Source organism: Panthera uncia, chromosome A2, assembly GCF_023721935.1.
Source record: "Panthera uncia isolate 11264 chromosome A2, Puncia_PCG_1.0, whole genome shotgun sequence".
Taxonomy (NCBI): Eukaryota; Metazoa; Chordata; class Mammalia; order Carnivora; family Felidae; genus Panthera; species Panthera uncia.
The window spans coordinates 43154507-43172482 of NC_064816.1; the positions used below are offsets into that span (position 1 = coordinate 43154507).

At 39.5% G+C, this 17976-nt stretch overlaps 1 protein-coding gene across 1 annotated transcript in view; it reads left to right on the top strand.

Moving 5' to 3' along the window:
• Positions 1-17976, top strand: part of CNTN4 (contactin 4) — an 895772-nt gene that overhangs the window by 737582 nt on the left and 140214 nt on the right. The window contains exons 10-11 of the mRNA XM_049642718.1: positions 8816-8952; positions 12970-13099. Of these exons, the coding sequence (XP_049498675.1) occupies positions 8816-8952; positions 12970-13099 (267 nt within the window). The remainder of the gene's footprint in view (positions 1-8815; positions 8953-12969; positions 13100-17976) is intronic.

Sequence of the window (17976 nt, forward strand, 5' to 3'; positions counted from 1 at the left end):
AGACAGGAAACTACTTGACATGTTTGAGCTGCATCAAGGAAGCCAATATAACAAAATCTTGGTGAGAAAGGACAAAAGTGTTGAAGCATAGGAGAGCAACAGATTATGCGGTACTTTATGAGCCAGGCACAGAGTTTGGGTTTTATTTTGAGTATAATGGGAAACCACTGGAAGATTTTAACCAGGTGAGTGATTTAATATGATTCTTGTCTTTAGAAGACCACGGTGGTTGCTTTGTGGTGAATAGATGATGCGGACCCAGAGCAAACACAGGACAATCGATCAGGGAGCCATCTAGGTGAGAGATGATAGTGGCTAGGACTCAAGGAAGGAAAATAAATAGAGAAACTTGGATATATTTTGGAGGTACAACCAGTAAGACATTCTCATTCTTATGAAACCAGTTTGTAGATGGAACTGATTGCCAGAGTTTATGTAGCTGATTTAAGTTTACATAGTAAGACACAGAGCTAGGTTCCAAATGCATGCTTGTCCCTTCATGCTGGAGGTTCTTGTACTTCAGTGTGCATCAGAATAACATGGAGAATATATTAAAATGCTGAATATTCGGCCCTACCTTCACAGGTCCTGATTCTGTAGAACTGGGGTGAGACCCGAGAACGTGCATTTTTAAAAAGTTGTATTTCAGGGGCGCCTGGGTGGCTCGGTCAGTTGAGCGTCCAACTTCGGCTCAGGTCATGATCTCACGGTCCGTAAGTTCGAGCCCCGCGTTCAGGCTCTGTGCTGACAGCTCAGAGCCTGGAGCCTGTTTCAGATTCTGTGTCTCCCTCTCTCTCTGACCCTCCCCCATTCATGCTATGTCTCTCTCTGTCTCAAAAATAAATAAATGTTAAAAAAAAATTTTTTTTAAGTTGTATTTCAGTAACTGCTGATGCAGTTTGTCTAGAGTCCACACTGTGTGAACCATTACTCTGTGCTAAGCTGTATGCAAGTGGTAGGTAGAGTGAAACTGAGATTACATTACACACAGGCAAAGGTGTTCTGGTTCTCTACAAAGCTACATAGCTCTACAAAGCTCGCTGTCACATCAGGCATTGTAGCCAGTCTACACAGACAAAGTAGAATGAGGGCGTTAAAGTAATTATCTTTGAAGAAAGGAAAGGAAAGTACAAAATGGACTTAATTCACTTGATAATTACTCATTTTTTGCCTCATTGTGTCTGTATAGTCACTTCCTTTTTTTTTTCACAAATAGACCAATAGTATTATAGTCATCATTTAGAAGAATGAAGTGTGAACTAAAAGAACCTGATATTTAATAGCTTTTGTGTAATTCCTCCTATATGTAACAGGTGTTAAGAGAGTAAAATCCTCTTCACCATTAGGAAATAGAGAATATAGTATTTGAGCAGGCTGTGATACATAGAATCCTGTCACGTTTGAGCTGGAAGGAACTACTACGGCCAACCCCTTGATTTTTATAAGTAAAGAAAATAAAGCCCAGAGACATGAAATAACATACCCAAGATCATAAAGTGAGTGAGAATCAGAGCCATGGCTACAAGTGCCCTTTCTGTTATACTGCACATGTTATTTTTCCTGCCAATAAGACATTTTAATACAGTAGGTAGGGGGAAAATCCATTAATCATCCGGATACTTTTTCTCCATATTTTCCCACAACCAGTGTCATAAATGAAAACATCCAGATGAATAATTGGCTTTCTTTCTTCTTATTTTCTAAGATAACCAACTGATTGAGTCTGAATGAGCTCTTTTTATTTTCCATTCCAAATTACATATATAGATGTATGTCTAAACCTTGTATGCTATGGTCCTTTGGCTCAAATGGCAAAACTATAGGCTTGATGGCTGTGCAAACAGTGTTTGAGTATCTCTAACGTCATCAACAAGTGAATACAGAAGCATCATGCAGCACAGCATACTAATTTCCCCCTGGATATGCTACATGTATGTGATCTCTAGATAATATTCGCCCCTGCAAAGTGGCTTAAAGGACATAGTGACCAAAAGATGAAAACAACAGATAAGGTAATTTCGGAGTAGAGCAATAGTCTGTTTAATTGTCCTGGACAGAACTGATACTGAGACCCTCAGTTACCGTCAGTGCCACTAAAATGAAGTCAAGAATTTTTGTTCCTTCTCTTTGTCTGGTAGTTCCATTAAATTGGCTTGCTGTAAATTTCAAGAGGTACATACTGAGAACGTACTGTGAATAAGGGTCAGTGGGAAGTAATGCAGAAGTGGGGACACAAGGTCCTTACCCCAAGAGAAGCTTCAGACTAGGGAAGAAAAAGTCACATCAAGGGCAATATATTGAAATTCAATTCAATGTCTTCACTCGTTATTACCATAGAATGCAGAGGTACTGTTATAATTTTTATCCAGCAAGGAATACTGTTTAAATATACTTGTAGCAAGTTTTACATAAGTAGATTCATTTATCTGAAAGTTTCTGTGCTTATCTAAAGTAGGAGTTCTCAAACTTGTGGTTTCAAGATCCCTTTTCACCCTTAAAAATTATTAAATGCTCCAAAGGATTTTTGCCAGTATCTACCAGTATATCCCATATTAAAAATTAAAACAATTTAATTTAGTACTTTTTATTTTTTATTTAAAAAAATTTTAATGTTTATTTTTGAGACAGAGAGGGCATGAGCGAGGTGGTTGGGGGCGGGGGGGTGGGGTGTGTGTGCTGGTGCAGAGAGGGAGGCAGAGAATCCGAAGCAGGCCCCAGGATCTGAGCTGCCAGCACAGAGCCTGACATAGGGCTTGAACTTGTGAACTGTGAGATCATGACTTGAGCTGAGGTTGGACGCTCAACCGACTGAGCCACCCAGGCTGCCCCTAATTAAATACTTTATTTTAAAATGACCTGTTAACATAATTAACATATTTTAAGAAAACTGATTATATTTTTTCACAGAGAAATTAATAAGAAAAGAGGCATTGCTTATGTGTTTGCAAATCTCTTTAATGTCTGTTTTAACAGAAGAAAGCTGGACTCTTATATGTGCTTGTGTGTTCAGTCAGTCATGATGTATTGTTTTGGTTGAAGTATATGAAGGAAATCTCCTACAGATAGGTAGTTGGAAAGAAAAGATGTCATGGGCTCTCTGAAAGAGACCTAGGGAATCCTAGTGGTCCTTAGACCATACTTTGAGAAACACAGGTCCAAAAAATGCTCACATCACCACTGATGGTAAGGTTGCACATGTTTTCAGAACCTATAGATAGAGCATGGGTGTTGGAGGCAAGCAGGCCTGCATGCCCATCCTAACTGGACCACTTTCTGAATTGAGACCTTACTATTCCTATGCTTCATCTGTAAAATGAGGAAAATTCCATTTAACCTACAAGTTATTATGGGGTTGAGAAATAACAAATATAAAGTGATTCTGATGAGATACCCCATAAATACATAGTGTCAGGGCTTGGTGGTATTTTGCTCAGAAGGTGCATAGGGGAAGGAGCAGGAAGGGATAAAATCAACCCAGTAAGAGCAGGTTCTGAGAATCACTAGGTAGTGATTAAGTTGAAAGTTAAAGGGAAATTAATCCATGTTAGGCTAGAGTAATAGCTTGTTTTTTTGTGAGCAAAAGTGGGCTTAGTGAACCAGCTGTAAGGCCTTACAAAAACAATACAAGTGATGGCACTAATCAGGCTGTTTGTGCCAAATGAACTGTATGTGTTCAGAAGGATTGTGCTTGGCCGATAGGGGAAGGCCTCATGGAGGAGCTGTTTCTTCAGAGTAAAAACAGGTTAGGGATGGAGGGGAGAGAAATATTCCAAGAAGACAAAATGATAAGAACAAAGATACAAGGAAGAACTGACTTATTGGACTTGAGGATAAAGAAGACCCTTATTTCATGGCAGCTATGTATTTTCTGGGCATAGTTGGAGAGAAAGTAAGAGAACTGGGTAGAACAAGATGGCAGAGTACTTTAAATATTAGCCTAAAAATATGAAATGGTGGTAATGTTCTCTTGGTATGTATAACATTTACAGTGTGCAAAGCACATTCATAAATTTTGTCCATTATCTCACACAGAGACTAATTCCTCCAGTCGCATCTGTTGTATTTATTAGTGAATACCTATTAATAGAAATATGCTTGCTCTTGGCTGCCTTCACATAGTCAGCTTTTATCTTTTGTATAGAGTTTATCATTGTTACCTTTGAGAGGCTTGGCCTGATGATATTGTCATTTCCAGAAGCAAAAGTACAGTACAGAGGTGAAGAGACCCTAAGTAGGGGTATCTGAGTGAAGCACAAATTAACAGAGAACCTGGGAGACCCAAGAATTCAGTTAGTTCAAGGTACAGTCTCAAGGGGCGCCTGGGTGGCTCAGTCGGTTGAGCGTCTGACTTCGGCTCAGGTCATGATCTCGCGGTGTGTGAGTTCGAGCCCCGCGTCAGGCTCTGTGCTGACAGCTCAGAGCCTGGAGCCTGCTTCAGGTTCTGCGTCTCCCTCTCTCTCTGACCCTCCCCTGCTCATGCTCTGTCTCTCTCTGTCTCAAAAATAAATAAAAACATTAAAAAAATTAAAGAAAAAAGATACAGTCTCAAGACTTAGCATATTTTGGACACTGTCAAGCCCAGCCTCTCCTCAATTTAAATGTGTAAACAAGCTTTCAATCTCCAGGCTCCAAATCCAAGACAAGATTTTGATGCTTCAGTGTAGTGCATGTGTTGTTTAATCATTAAGTTCCTTTTTTTTTTTTACATCAAATTCTCTATGTTTAAAACAAAGCAAGCCTTCTCTAGTTGAAGAAAATACCTCCCAAGAGACCTCAAAGCTTTGCAGAATTGAATTTGAAACCCCTCATAGTAGGATGCTTTCCTGCCGCCATGTGTTGAGTGGACGAGAGCCTGAAGTCAGAGGATGGGAGATGATAAACACTGAACAAAGATCAAATTTGGACCCTGCCTCGGGACACAGTATGAGTATTGCTGGTTAAGCTGGTCTTTCCATTCAGTGACTTCTGCAAATGGGAAGTCAGGGGTTTCAGAGGAGACTATAAGGATAAGTTGGAATACCCTCTACAGTAAGGTTTGAAAGTGAATAGTTCAAGTGCTAGTGCTGGGAACATTTGGTTTCAAGGTGAAGGTAATGAGAATATATCAGTGATTCTGTGACCAATCCAAACTTCCAGTCTGGAGATAAGGATTTGGGAAGCAGCTATCCATATTTATATCCATATCTATATCCAGGTGGTAAATTGAGTCCAAGTGATTATCTTCAGGTTTATAAAACCCACTACTAATAAACTTCTTAAGCAATATTATTAGTTAAACCTCTGTATTCCCTGGAGCTGATTCATCTTCTCCAAGACTATGTAAGTAACCAGAAATAATTTCGAATGGCCACTGGATCATCTTTGCAATAGTGATTTAAATGTTTTTCCCCAGCATATACTTTCTTTTACATTTTTAAATTTCTAAGTTCTAAGGCTCATGATGGCATTTCTTCTTATTAGAAATTTTTGGTTTTGGAGAATCAGAGATCTAGGTTGAGATGCAGATTTGAGAATTGTTTGGCCACTGAGTTCAAATTCAATCCATCAGCAGTATAAATTCTTATTGGATATGATGCTTACATGATTCCAGTGGCTGGAATACACAAAGATTTAGGTAATTTCTGGCAGTTATTTTATAAAAGATTGAAATGAAAAGATTGTTCATCTATCCAAGAGACTATTGGTGTCACAAGGTCAAATCCTACATAATCATTTAACCTTATATTTGAATTTGTAGCTTGAGAACAAGATGAGATGTTACAGAGAAGGAATTCTTCTGTTTCAAATCTTGAAAGAACATGAATAGCCAAAATAGATGGTTTAATATGTGGATGTGATTCGTTCTGTTTAATACGTGGGATCTACATATATTACCCAAAAAGGCATTTAAATACAACTTGGTTTCTGAAATACTAGTGCTATACCAACCTGTTCAGGTCTTACTTAAGAGTTACTATTTATAAATGGAATCATAAAAGGTAGTTAAAACTAGATACTAAGTAATAAATACCTTAGACCCATATGCGTTAGCCAACATATATATATATGAAATCATGTTTTCATCATGCTCTAAAGTGGACCATTTGTTATCCAAAGACTTTGAACTAGGTGACTTGAAGAGATATGGAGAGATATAAACAATTTTCATCAGTCACAGACTGCATACAAGAAACTCACTCACTTAGATCTGATTCATCCAGTCTAAGTGAGTGGCAGCAGAAATCTTCACTGCGTGGGCATTTGCCCTATAGATCTGCAACTGGCATGTTAAAAAGTAAGATTATCTCATTCTTTGCCATTTATATAATATGATATTCTTTTCCTGATCCTGGGCCCTTGTCCAGGTATCACCTCAAAAGGAATATGTTTTTATCATTTCACATTTGTCTTCTATGAATTAATTTTACTTAAAAACAAAGAAAGTATATGATGAAGTCTTACATCGGCTGAATTAGTGTGTGATTTCACCATGACCAGCACAAATAACTACCAGTGAGCATTCTTGTCAAGCACCTTAACTTCCATAAGCCTGTTGGAAGAGACAAAATGAGCCCATGGAAGTCGTTAGTTAGAACTTTGCAAGGTGTTTGCAAAATCCTCTCAAGACTCTCCCTGTCCTGCCCCATCTCTTTTTTTGAGTGTGGGATGAAGGCTTTGTTTCCATTCCAGGTTTCTATATTTTTGAAAGAAAGCAACGAATAAGCTCAAGTGTTGCAGGAAATCTGTGACATTGAAATCTCAGTCTTTGCACGTGGTTTTGATGTTTCCTTTTTGAACTACAACTTGACATTGCTTCATAAGTTACATTTGCCCTTCCATTTATTTTTCCCTCAGTCTCTTTGAAAAGTTTGGCTTGGTTGTTAATATTCCACATAGATTTATGTAGCTTTTCTTGTTTGCTTTGTTTTCATGGACTCTGTGGGGGGTAAATATTCAGCAGGTTGAATGTGAAATCAGGCACACAACTGCCGTTAGCCCTATCAGGGTTACACATCAAATTCTCCAAGCAGAGAACAGAAAAGGTATCTACCTTTTGAGCTCCCTTTGCATGAGCAGCAGGAAGATACAGAACAATGGCAGACTTGCAGCTCTTTCAAGGATGAAGGTTATAACCTTTCGTTGAAATTAATGCTTGTTGATGTTACAACTTTTTTTTTGAAAATCGACCCTGTCAGCCTCCCCTCCTATGCAACAATGCATCATCCCCATCAGTAGAAGATTTGTAAAATTGTGTTTTGCTCCTTGAAAAACATGCATTTGTTTGTAGATGGGAAAAGGAGAAAGCAATATTTATTCAAGGACCTAGAGACCTCTGCTGGTAAAGTGACTTGTTGAGTGTTTTTCTAGTTTTGTTTATTAGTAAGTAGGTAAGATAGACAGCTTAGCCTCAACACTGGTAATTTCCTTTTGAATTAAATTATAGATGATTTGAAGCCTCACTCAATGAAGATTCTGAGGTCAAATCAGACAAGAGACATGTTAAGAATATTGAGTAGCACCTTCTAATTAAATACTGATAACAATTCTAACTATTAGGTTTCTGTTGGTAGGCATTACCCTACAGAAATTGTCCTGTGAAAAGGAAACATCCCAGAATGATAGCTGTGGTTCTCTTCTGCATGAACTTTGGACTAAAGGTCTTCTACTTAAGTACATTTGCCATTACAGTTAACAATAGCATGAATTGTGCTTTAGGCGAGGCTTGGTATTTATGATGACATTTTATGGAATGTGGAATTAACATTGTCTTTATTGAGAACAAGGAGAAAAAAAGCATGATTTCAACTGAAGCATGAGAAAGGTGGCATAATTTGGGTAGCGGGAGTGGTGTAGGATGGTGGGCTATCTTGAATTCCACAGTGTTAGACTGTGGGCAAGAGATGATTTCCTATGAAAGTTTTGGTAAAAATCAGGACTCATTCAGAGATTTGGGGTTCTGGAGCCATACTCTTGTGTATAACATTCTATCAATATGAAATAAGTCAATAGTAAGCAATGATGTAGTCTAGAAGGAGAAAGAAGTCACAAAATTATCTATATAGTATGTAGGAGTGAAGTGTATTAGTTAGCGAGAGACTAAGCTACTCTAATAGAGAGACCCAAAAATACAGTGGCTTAAAAAAAGTTTATTTCTTCCCTACATATTTCCCCCACAATCTGCTGGTGAGTCTGGGGCTACTTTGCTCTACAAGGTTATTCAAAGTCCAAGACTGATAAGTCTGCATTTTCATCCTTCGTAGCTTCTATCTCTGAGCCCAAGACTGTTGCAGTTGTCATTTTTTTTTTCCCATCAATGGTATGGGGCAATGAGATTTCGGGGCAAGTATCTTTCAGTAAACAACTTGAAAGTTGATCTCACCACTTTCACACAGGTACGCTGGGCTTGAAATTAGTCACATGGTTACCTCCAATTGCAAAGCAATCTGGGAAACATAGTGTGTATCTAGGAAAACATGCTCCCAGCCAGAAATGGTGGGGCAGTGTGGGATATTTCTCCTACAAAAATGGTAAAAAATAGCTACTTGGAGGAGAGGGACAGTTAATTTTGCCATATGGCAATGCTGCTTTTATTTTCTGCCTTTAGCAATTAAAAGACCAGCCACATGGGCTGCAAAAACAGGACATTCAGAGTTGGACATAGAGTGGGTTGCCTTCTAAAAGTACCCCTGAACTCTAACCCAGCCTTGAAATATGCATAACACCTGGAAAAATAATTTTATTACAAGCCTACTTTTGTCCTTCGATTTCATGTGATAAAAATAGATTGAACATATACTGAATGTACATCTTTTCTTTGCTTTCTGAACTGCTGTAGCTCAACCTAATTGGATTCAAGAAATAAACGATACACATGTGGCCATTGAAGAAAATGTCTTTTGGGAATGTAAAGCAAATGGAAGGCCCAAACCTACATACAGGTGGCTAAAAAATGGTGAACCACTATTAACTCGGGTAAGCCAACTGATGATAATCATATTTTAGTATTGACTGTAATGTTTCATGTGACCTCATTGTTATGGAAACAGGAAAATGATGAGTTATTTAGAAAATAATAAGCAACCAAGTGTTAATAGCAGAAAAAGTGGAAGTGAATGCAGTTGATACATAGAAACTCCATAAATCCAGTTCTTCATCCTTGTTCAATTAAGCTTCTGTACAAAATCTTTGGTTTTCATAAATTAACATCTTTGGCTGTACAATTGGAAAGTCATGCAGAGAGTCTGGAACATGTAACTGTGCTAAGAAACAAATTTGTATGTGTTCTATATAAGAGAGAGTAAGACCTCCCAGCATACAAATTCTCCTCTCAATGTGGTTTTGTTATTCTCTTCTGTTCGTGGAGACTTCTGGACAACAACGTGATGTCCAATAAGATCACCATCAAAACACCCATTCTGCCTCCAAACACGTAGTAATGACATATGCAAATGCAAGATTAATATTTCTGATGCAACAGAAATAGAACAAAAACTGAAAGTGATTACTGCGACTGGAGGCACTAGACTGTCGGCCTGAGGGAAGGCAGTGGTACCTGAGAGCTTGGCTTTAAAAAAGCAAAAATCCAGGGCATCTGGGTGGCTCAGTCAGTTAAGTATTGGGACTGCAGCTCAAATCATGATCTCATAGTTCGTGAGTTCGAGCCCAGCATTGGGTGAACACAAGTCCTGCTGTGGTTGAGCCCCACTTCTCTTTCTCCCTCTCTCCCCTTTCTGCCCCTCATAGGTATCTCTCTCTCTTTCTCTCTCCCTCTCTCTCTCTCTCTGGTCCTCACTAATTGGTCCCCTCTCTCTCTCAAAAAAATAAAAAAATAAAAAAGCAAAAATCCTCTCTGGAGACAGGATACAATATCCTTGGAGTAAGGGCTTGGGGTGTGGATCTTCCCCACCTATTGCTCTCCCGTGAAAGAAGCAATCACACACAGTGGTGCAAGACAGGTGGAAAGTCTTGGGCCAGGATTCCCACTGGCTCTGGGCTGAGAGCTGCAGTAATTTGAGTGTCCTCACAGATCAGGACCTCACAGAATCCATGAGCAGATCTGCTTCTGGGCTGGTGACCCAGGGGATGAGGTAGAACAGCGACAAAACTGCTGATGGGAATAAAAACAAACAAAGAAAAATAACTCCTTTTCACAAATAAGCCTGTAAGCCAATATTCCAAAACATTTTCAAAAAGTTATTTTTTAGAAATTTGAACCAAACAATAGAATGGTCTAACAAAGAAATAGGAATGAGTCTGTTTAGGATGCTGAAAGAGTTAAATAAAGAACTTATGTCTATGAAAATAAACAAGATATTTTGAAAAGTTAAGCAGACTGATTTTTTTTAAGTTTATTTATTTATTTGAGAGAGAGAACACAAGTGGGGGAGAGGGAGAGAAAGAATACCAAGCAGGATCCCGGCTGACAGTGCTCCATCTGAATGCTGGGCTTGAGCTTATGAACCATGAGTTCCTAGCCTGAGCTAAAATTAAAAGCTATATGCTTTAAAAAAAAAAAAAAAAAAAAAAAAAAAAAGCTATATGCTTGGGGCACCTGGGTGGCTCAGTCGGTTGAGCATTCGACTTCAGCTCAGGTCAGGATCTCATGGTTAGAGTTTGAGCCCCACATCCGGCTCCATGCTGACAGCTCAGAGCCTGGTGCCTGCTTCAGATTCTGTGTCTCCCTCTCCCTCTGCCCCTCCCCCACTTGCACTCTGTCTCCCTCTCTCTCTCTCTCTCTCTCAAGAATAAAAGCATTAAAAAAAAATAAAAAAATAAAAAGAGCTGTATGCTTAACCCCCTGACCCCCCCAGCCCCCCCCCCACAGATAGACTTTAAAAGAAGAAAATGTTAATTTTAGAAATATGTAACCACTGAAATGAAAATTCTATGCAGACTATTCATTTTGTTAGGGGGAAATGATAGGTTATAATAATGTTTAAAAAGGATTTGGAAGGTGTGATTCTCAAACATTTAACAAGTGCTAACCTATCCTGCCACTTCAAACACATTGCCTCATCTCGTATTCACAAGGAACCTTGTGAGGTAAGTACTATTGCTATGCCCAATTTACAGACAAGGAACCTGCCTTGTTTGCCTGAGGTCAGAGCAGTTTGCCTAAGGTCACATCCATCTTTAGTAAGTAATAGAGCCAGGATTCAAATATTGAAGGTCTCCTGAATTCAGAACTAACCACCAAAGTTTGCCTGAATAAGGTTTTCAGAATTGGTTATATGGAAAATAAGACTTAAGGAAAAGGAGGGGGAGGGAATATGGAAAGGGAAGAAAAGTCCAAATGCTCTTTGAAAATAAATACTTCAGTAGTCACTGTCTTTCTTTGTGTTTTCTGAAAACAGACTCTGAGGCAGACATTTGTGTTCAGGAGGTATGCTGGGAAAGCTCTCAGAGCCTCACCTATGAAGGAGTCAGAGAAGCCAGACTGGGCTGAGGTTAAAGAGTGGTGCAGTTCCAATATGAGCCTACAGGGGGAGCTCTGGAGCAGAAGGCCCTTCAGAGGTTCCCAAGTTAGAGGCAAAGGGCCGGGGGTGGGGGTGGGGGGGGGGGGGGGGGGGGGGCGGCCTTTGTACCACTGCACCTACCAGGCATTGAATTTGGGAAGTTCTTTCTGCCAAAAGCATTACCCAGAGAGAGGGACCCAGCTGTGAGCAGTCATCAAACTTAGCAGCTTAAAGAGTAAGTACCTTGGTTCTGAAAGAGCATCTGGAAAGTACTATGAGAATCTGCTATGAGAGAGGAGACATTGACATAATACAGGAATGCTCATCTAAGGGAGCAGACCCTGACAAAGAACTAGGAATGAAGCAAGGGGAGGATGGGGAGGGCCTTAATAAGAATGAGGAACAATTGTGTCCAATTTAAACTTTTCCTGTGGTATTTTCCTACTGAATTCAAATGTTCCTGAAATCTGACATTTTCCTCAGGCCCCAAGTTAAGAGGCAGGTTTTCATACTCAGATTTCCTCCACCATAGGCGGCCCAGTGAAGAGTGCCTGCTGTGAGCAACGGTGGGTCATCAGTGCACACAAAGCAGAAAGGGGACTGTTGCCCTGTCACATACTCCTCTCCTGTCCCTGGAAGAGCTCCTGCTGACTCCATGATTCTCCCAATTATAAAAGCCAAACTCAAACCACTAAAGTGTAGGTACCCAGATAACCAGCATTTTCCTCAATTTTATTTAACGTGAGGGAACATGGGTACCTAGATTTGATCAGAGCCTAATAAGGTGTCTACCCTGCTAAATCGCGACCCTGCGGCAAATAGAAAACCAGTACTTCTTTTTATCTTATATTTTTTAAATGGCAGGTTCCTGGGGAGGAGGAGATCCTTTTTGGGACTTACAAAAATTGATAATTCAAATTAGGTATCCTCAGGCTGACAAATGAGAATGGTCTTTTGTTCAGTACACTAACTCTTCTTTCTTCCAATTGGCCTCCAGAAGATGGTCCTAAACTTAGATTATGCCACTGACATCAACCAATATTAAATATTTGTCTCTGCTTCTATAATCTATAATATATAGATTACAATTCTCTTAACCTTCAAAGTGCTGCCTCCTCATAATCTGAATGTTTTAATACTCTGAACAGTAAATATGGTTGTATTCCCTACCCTCCTCCCCACCCCACCCCACCCCCCAGTCAGCACAAAGCCTGAGAGTACAAAAGCATTTTAAATTTCAAGTTCATCTGTTTTAGAGAGGATATTAATCTGAATGGTTTCACTATTGAATCAATGAGAACTCCAGAGAGTCCTACAATTTAAATTCCATTTACCAACTGATGTACAAGGTTGTTCCATTTAGCATCTGACCTGCCACAAATTTAGTTGACAGATAAATAGATCATGTAATGTAAATTGCTTATATGATGGCTATTTTCTTCTCATTAAGCCCCTTTGATATAACATGCAACAAAATTGCCTTAAGGTCTCAGTTGAGAAGGTCATTGTTTTGTGTTCCTCTTTTCTTTCACAGGATAGAATTCAAATTGAGCAAGGAATGCTCAACATAACAGTAGTGAACCTCTCAGATGCTGGCATGTATCAGTGTGTGGCCGAGAATAAACACGGAGTTATCTTTTCCAGCGCAGAGCTTAGTGTTATAGGTGAGTACTTATCCTGGAAAGGAAAAAAAAATTTAAGTCACTAAACTAACACGTGTTTTGCTAAGCATGATGTTAAATCAAAAAAAAAAAAAAAAAAAAGTAAATCTTGAGACCAAAGATATTGCTCGAGGGAAAAGTAATGCATTCTCCAAGCAATACCAGGGACCATTTTCTTTTTTTTTTTTTTTCAGTATATGAAATTTATTGTCAAATTGGTTTCCATACAACACCCAGTGCTCATCCCAAAAGGTGCCCTCCTCTATACACATCACCCACCCTCCCCTCCCTCCCACTCCCCATCAACACTCAGTTTGTTCTCAGTTTTTAAAAGTCTCTTATGCTTTGGCTCTCTCCCACTCTAACCTCTTTTTTTTTTTTCCTTCCCCTCCCCCATGGGTTTCTGTTAAGTTTCTCAGAATCCACCTAAGAGTGAAAACATATGGTATCTGTCTTTCTCTGTATGGCTTATTTCACTTAGCATCACACTCTCCAGTTCCATCCACGTTGCTACAAAGGGCCATATTTCATTCTTTCTCATTGCCACGTAGTACTCCATTGTGTATATAAACCACAATTTCTTTATCCATTCATCACTTGATGGACATTTAGGCTCTTTCCATAATTTGGCTATTGTTGAGAGTATTGCTATAAACATTGGGGTGGGAATGCAAATTGGTGCAGCCACTCTGGAAAACAGTGTGGAGGTTCCTCAAAAAATTAAAAATAGACCTACCCTATGACCCAGCAATAGCACTGCTAGGAATTTACCCAGGGACCACTTTCTAAACCAGCCTCTACTGATGCTTCCAATGGGTAACACAGTTCCCTTGGCACCCATTTTTATTCGTCTGTCAACCACTGTTCTAATTTGAGCAGTTTCTGAAATGCTGTGAAATCTTGGTATCGTATTGATTTGCTACAAAATTCAGCTTGGAAGGAAGAAGAGTTGACTTGGTTTGGGAAGGTTGCTAGGAACAGCTGGCAAAGTGCGTCTTGTTCTTCCTTATCTGAATTTATCACCGTATAGGCAAGTGGTCTGCCCCTCCAGCTACCTCTCACCATATGACCCATTTTCCCTGCTCTTCAGCTGCACTGACAGTATTTGTTCCACATCTTCACCATCCTCCCTTCCTCCAAGGGCCACTGGAGCATACTGTTCCTTATTCTTGAAATGCTTTTCCTGCCCTTCATTTCATTAACTCCTTCCCTTCCTCCATCTTCAGGTTTCACTGTGGCTCCCTCAGAACGTCACACCTGGCCCCATGCCCAGAGCAACTTCGCCTCTTGCAGATTTTTTATTTGCCTTTTAATTGTCCTTTGTAACAGATGCCACTGTTGCATTTTACATTTGTTGTGATTTTTGTCTTTTTCTCCCGTTGCATTTTAACTTCCCCATCATGTCAAGGACCATATTTGGTTTAAATCATTATTTTAGGGGCTCCTGGGTGGCTCAGTTAAGCATCTGACTATGGCTCAGGTCATGATCTTGCAGTTAATGAGTTGCATATCGGGCTGGGTGCTGACAGCTCAGAGCCTGGAGACTGTCTTTGGATTCTCCCTGCCTGTCTCCCACTCATGTTCTCTTTCTCTCTCTCAAAAATAAATAAACATTAAATTATTTTTTATTATTTTATTCTCAGGACTTAATGCAACAGGGAAGCACATAGTATGCACTCAGTAAATAATGCATGTAGGAATGAATGAATGTGTTAAATGATGTGTTAAATGTGTTAATCAGTTAAGAGACTGTTTTTAAAAATGAGGTATGAATTAAGTAAATATATCATTGAAAGTATAAGGGCACCTGGGTGGCTGTCGGTTGAGTGTGTGACTTTGGCTCAGGTCGTGATCTCACAGTTTGTGGGTTTGAGCCCTGTGTTGGCCTCACTGCTGTCAGCACAGAGCCTGGAGCCTGCTTTGGATCCTCTGTCCCGCTCTCTCTCTCTGCACCTCCCTTGCTTGTGCTCTCTCTCTCTGTCTCTCAAAAATAAATATGAAACATAAAAAAATAAGACAGTATAAATTAAATGAATTGGCAAACCTCTGGAAATTTAAAAAAAAATCCAGGCTATCAATTTGTATGTGTCCCATAGAAAAATCTTGGCTCTGAATTTGGGATTTATCTAAAGTACCTAAGCAGTAGTTCTTAGGGAGAGTGTAATAGAAAGATTATGAATGAGAGAAAAGCACACACTGGGAGCTGATACCATAAATTCTGATGATTTCACCAGTTTCAGAGTCCAAACTTTTTCTTCAGCAAGGTGTTGTTTGATGCCTAGCATGTTGAGCTGGCATGGGCAGTAGATGCTCTCAAGCTGAATGTACTTCTTCCCTGTGCAAGTTAACAAAGGAAGGAAAAGCGTCCATGACTGTTCTTGTCACCAAGTTCTTTAGCTTGGGCCACTATCCCATAAAAGACAGGAATATGTGAGAGTTCATGGCGCTGCAGCCCATTTCAGTGAAGCCTAAGAACACTTTGCATCTGGAATAAGCATGACCTTTTTGGAAGCTGCTACCTACCTCTCACTCTCTTAACACTGGGAACAATAATTCCAGCTTCCTCCAGGACAAGTACTATAGTTTCACCCTGTGCCAGTTGGATCTGATTATCGGTAGTTTTAACTGACTCTTTTTGGAGCACAATTCAGCATGGTAGATTACTTAGGATTTTCTGCAAAAACAAAGATGTTGGCCATTAAACATTAAGCCAACTAGTTAGAAGAAGAGCTAAAACTGAGGGTGTACAGCCTAATGAATGAATTGCATTGTCCTAAGTCCCTCTAGATGAGTGCTTTCCAAATTTCAACTCTGAGAACCCCGTTACAATTTTAAAAGATTCTGTAAGTCCCTCTGTTAAAATAATAAAATTTGATAATAACAAATGACTGTACATCATGGGATATAATTATGAGGTAAGACCGAGAATAACTAGTCCCAAAAGCGGAGCTGGAAATGAAAAAGACTATCAGATTATTTTTATCTAGAGCACCTACCCATAACTGAAAACAATAGAGTGTATATGAGATGTGTGTCTGTATATCTACATATACATTTATGTATATATTCTTACGCATAGATGAAACGTAACAGTTTAAAACAACTCCTTGCACACCCTTCTCCAGACCCTGTCCCCTCCTCCCACCAGGGCTCAAGGGCTGTGAGTTGGGAATCGCTGCTCCATCTTTTGCAGAGATTTGTTTCAAATCACTTCCAACTGGAACTAATTCCAAATGAATTCTTGATCTGAGTCCTTTCTTAAGACTTTCTTACGAGCCCTGAGGTCAGCAAGCTAGAGCAGTGAAGATAAGAGGAAAATGCCTGAGAAATTATTTAACCATTCTGATCTCAACCATGTTGAATATGAGAACAATAAGGCATGTCAGGAAATGAAACAGGCCAAACAGTGGTAAAAATAGTAAAGGCTTCCAGGAATTCAGGAAAGAGAGTTTGGCTGATGCACTGGGATGGTCAGCTGAGCCTTGAACAGTGATTTATATTTGGACAGACAGAAAAGAGGACAAGGAATATTCCAGATCAGAGTGAAATGGCCTTAACAAAGGCTCAAAGTTATAAAACATCTGGATGGTTTCTTACACATACAGAACCCTGGAATGTTTTCAAAAATTTTGACTCAAATACATAAAGTATATGGGCAAAGTTTTAGATAGATGGAAAACTTAATTAAGGACCAATTTTAGAGATGCTTGAGTAACAAGCTTAGAAGTTCCTTCTTTAATATTCCATTTTCTCTTCCAAAAAATCATATTAATATACTCGAAGTGAATTGAAGGACAGTTAAGTGTAAAGTGAGTAAATCCCTGAAGTTCATTTTAATTGAATGAGGGAGAAGACATTTCACTATTTTAAAATACACATAAATTAATATTGGTTAACCTGGGTAAGCTATAAATATGATTGTGTTCCACAAGTCACTTTGTGTATTACAGAATAGTAATAATTTGACTCTTTGGGGTCAAATGACTAATTTGTTATTACCTTTCTTAGAATCATGGTGAATTTGAATTGAATAAAGAAACACAAGAAAACTTTATTATCAGGAAGAAAAAAGTCAGTATGTTGGTTCCAGCTATTGATCAAATATCAGGATCTCCCAACATTAGAGAGGAGATTCCCTTTCAAGCTAGGTAATAACCCTAGAGTCATGAATAAGAGATGGTTAGGAAGCACATATTTGATAGGCTTTTCCCTTGGTCTTGTTTTATGTGTTCTGTCTGAGTATTTAATGTGTATGTAACATATCTATATTTAATGGATTGAAACTGCTAAATATTTAACGTAGGTACTGGGTGATTTACTCACTGGATGGAAGAATAACATAGACTTTTACCTTGAGGTCAGTCTATTAGAGTAGGCCTGGTTTTGAGTACATCAAATAGAAAATATCCTTGTTGGGGCACCTGGGTGGCTCAGTCGGTTGAGCGTCCGACTTCGGCTCCGGTCACGATCTCACGGTCCGTGAGTTCGAGCCCCACGTAGGACTCTGGGCTGATGGCTCGGAGCCTGGAGCCTGCTTCCAATTCTGTGTCTCCCTCTCTCTCTGCCTCTCCCCTGTTAATGCTCTGTCTCTCTCTGTCTCAAAAATAAACGTTAAATAAAAATTAAAAAAAAAAAAAAGAAAGAAAATATCCTTGTTTGCGGCAACTGGGTGGCTCAGTCAGTTAAGCGTCCAACTTCAGGTCAGGTTATGATCTCACCGTTGGTGAGTTTGAGCCCCACATCGGGCCCTGTGCTGACAGCTCAGAGCCTGGATCCTGCTTCAGAATCGGTTTCTCCCCCTTTCTCTGTCCCTCCCCCACTCATATTCTCTTTCTCTCTCTCTCTCTCTCTCTCTCTCTCTCTCTCTCTCTCTCTCTCTC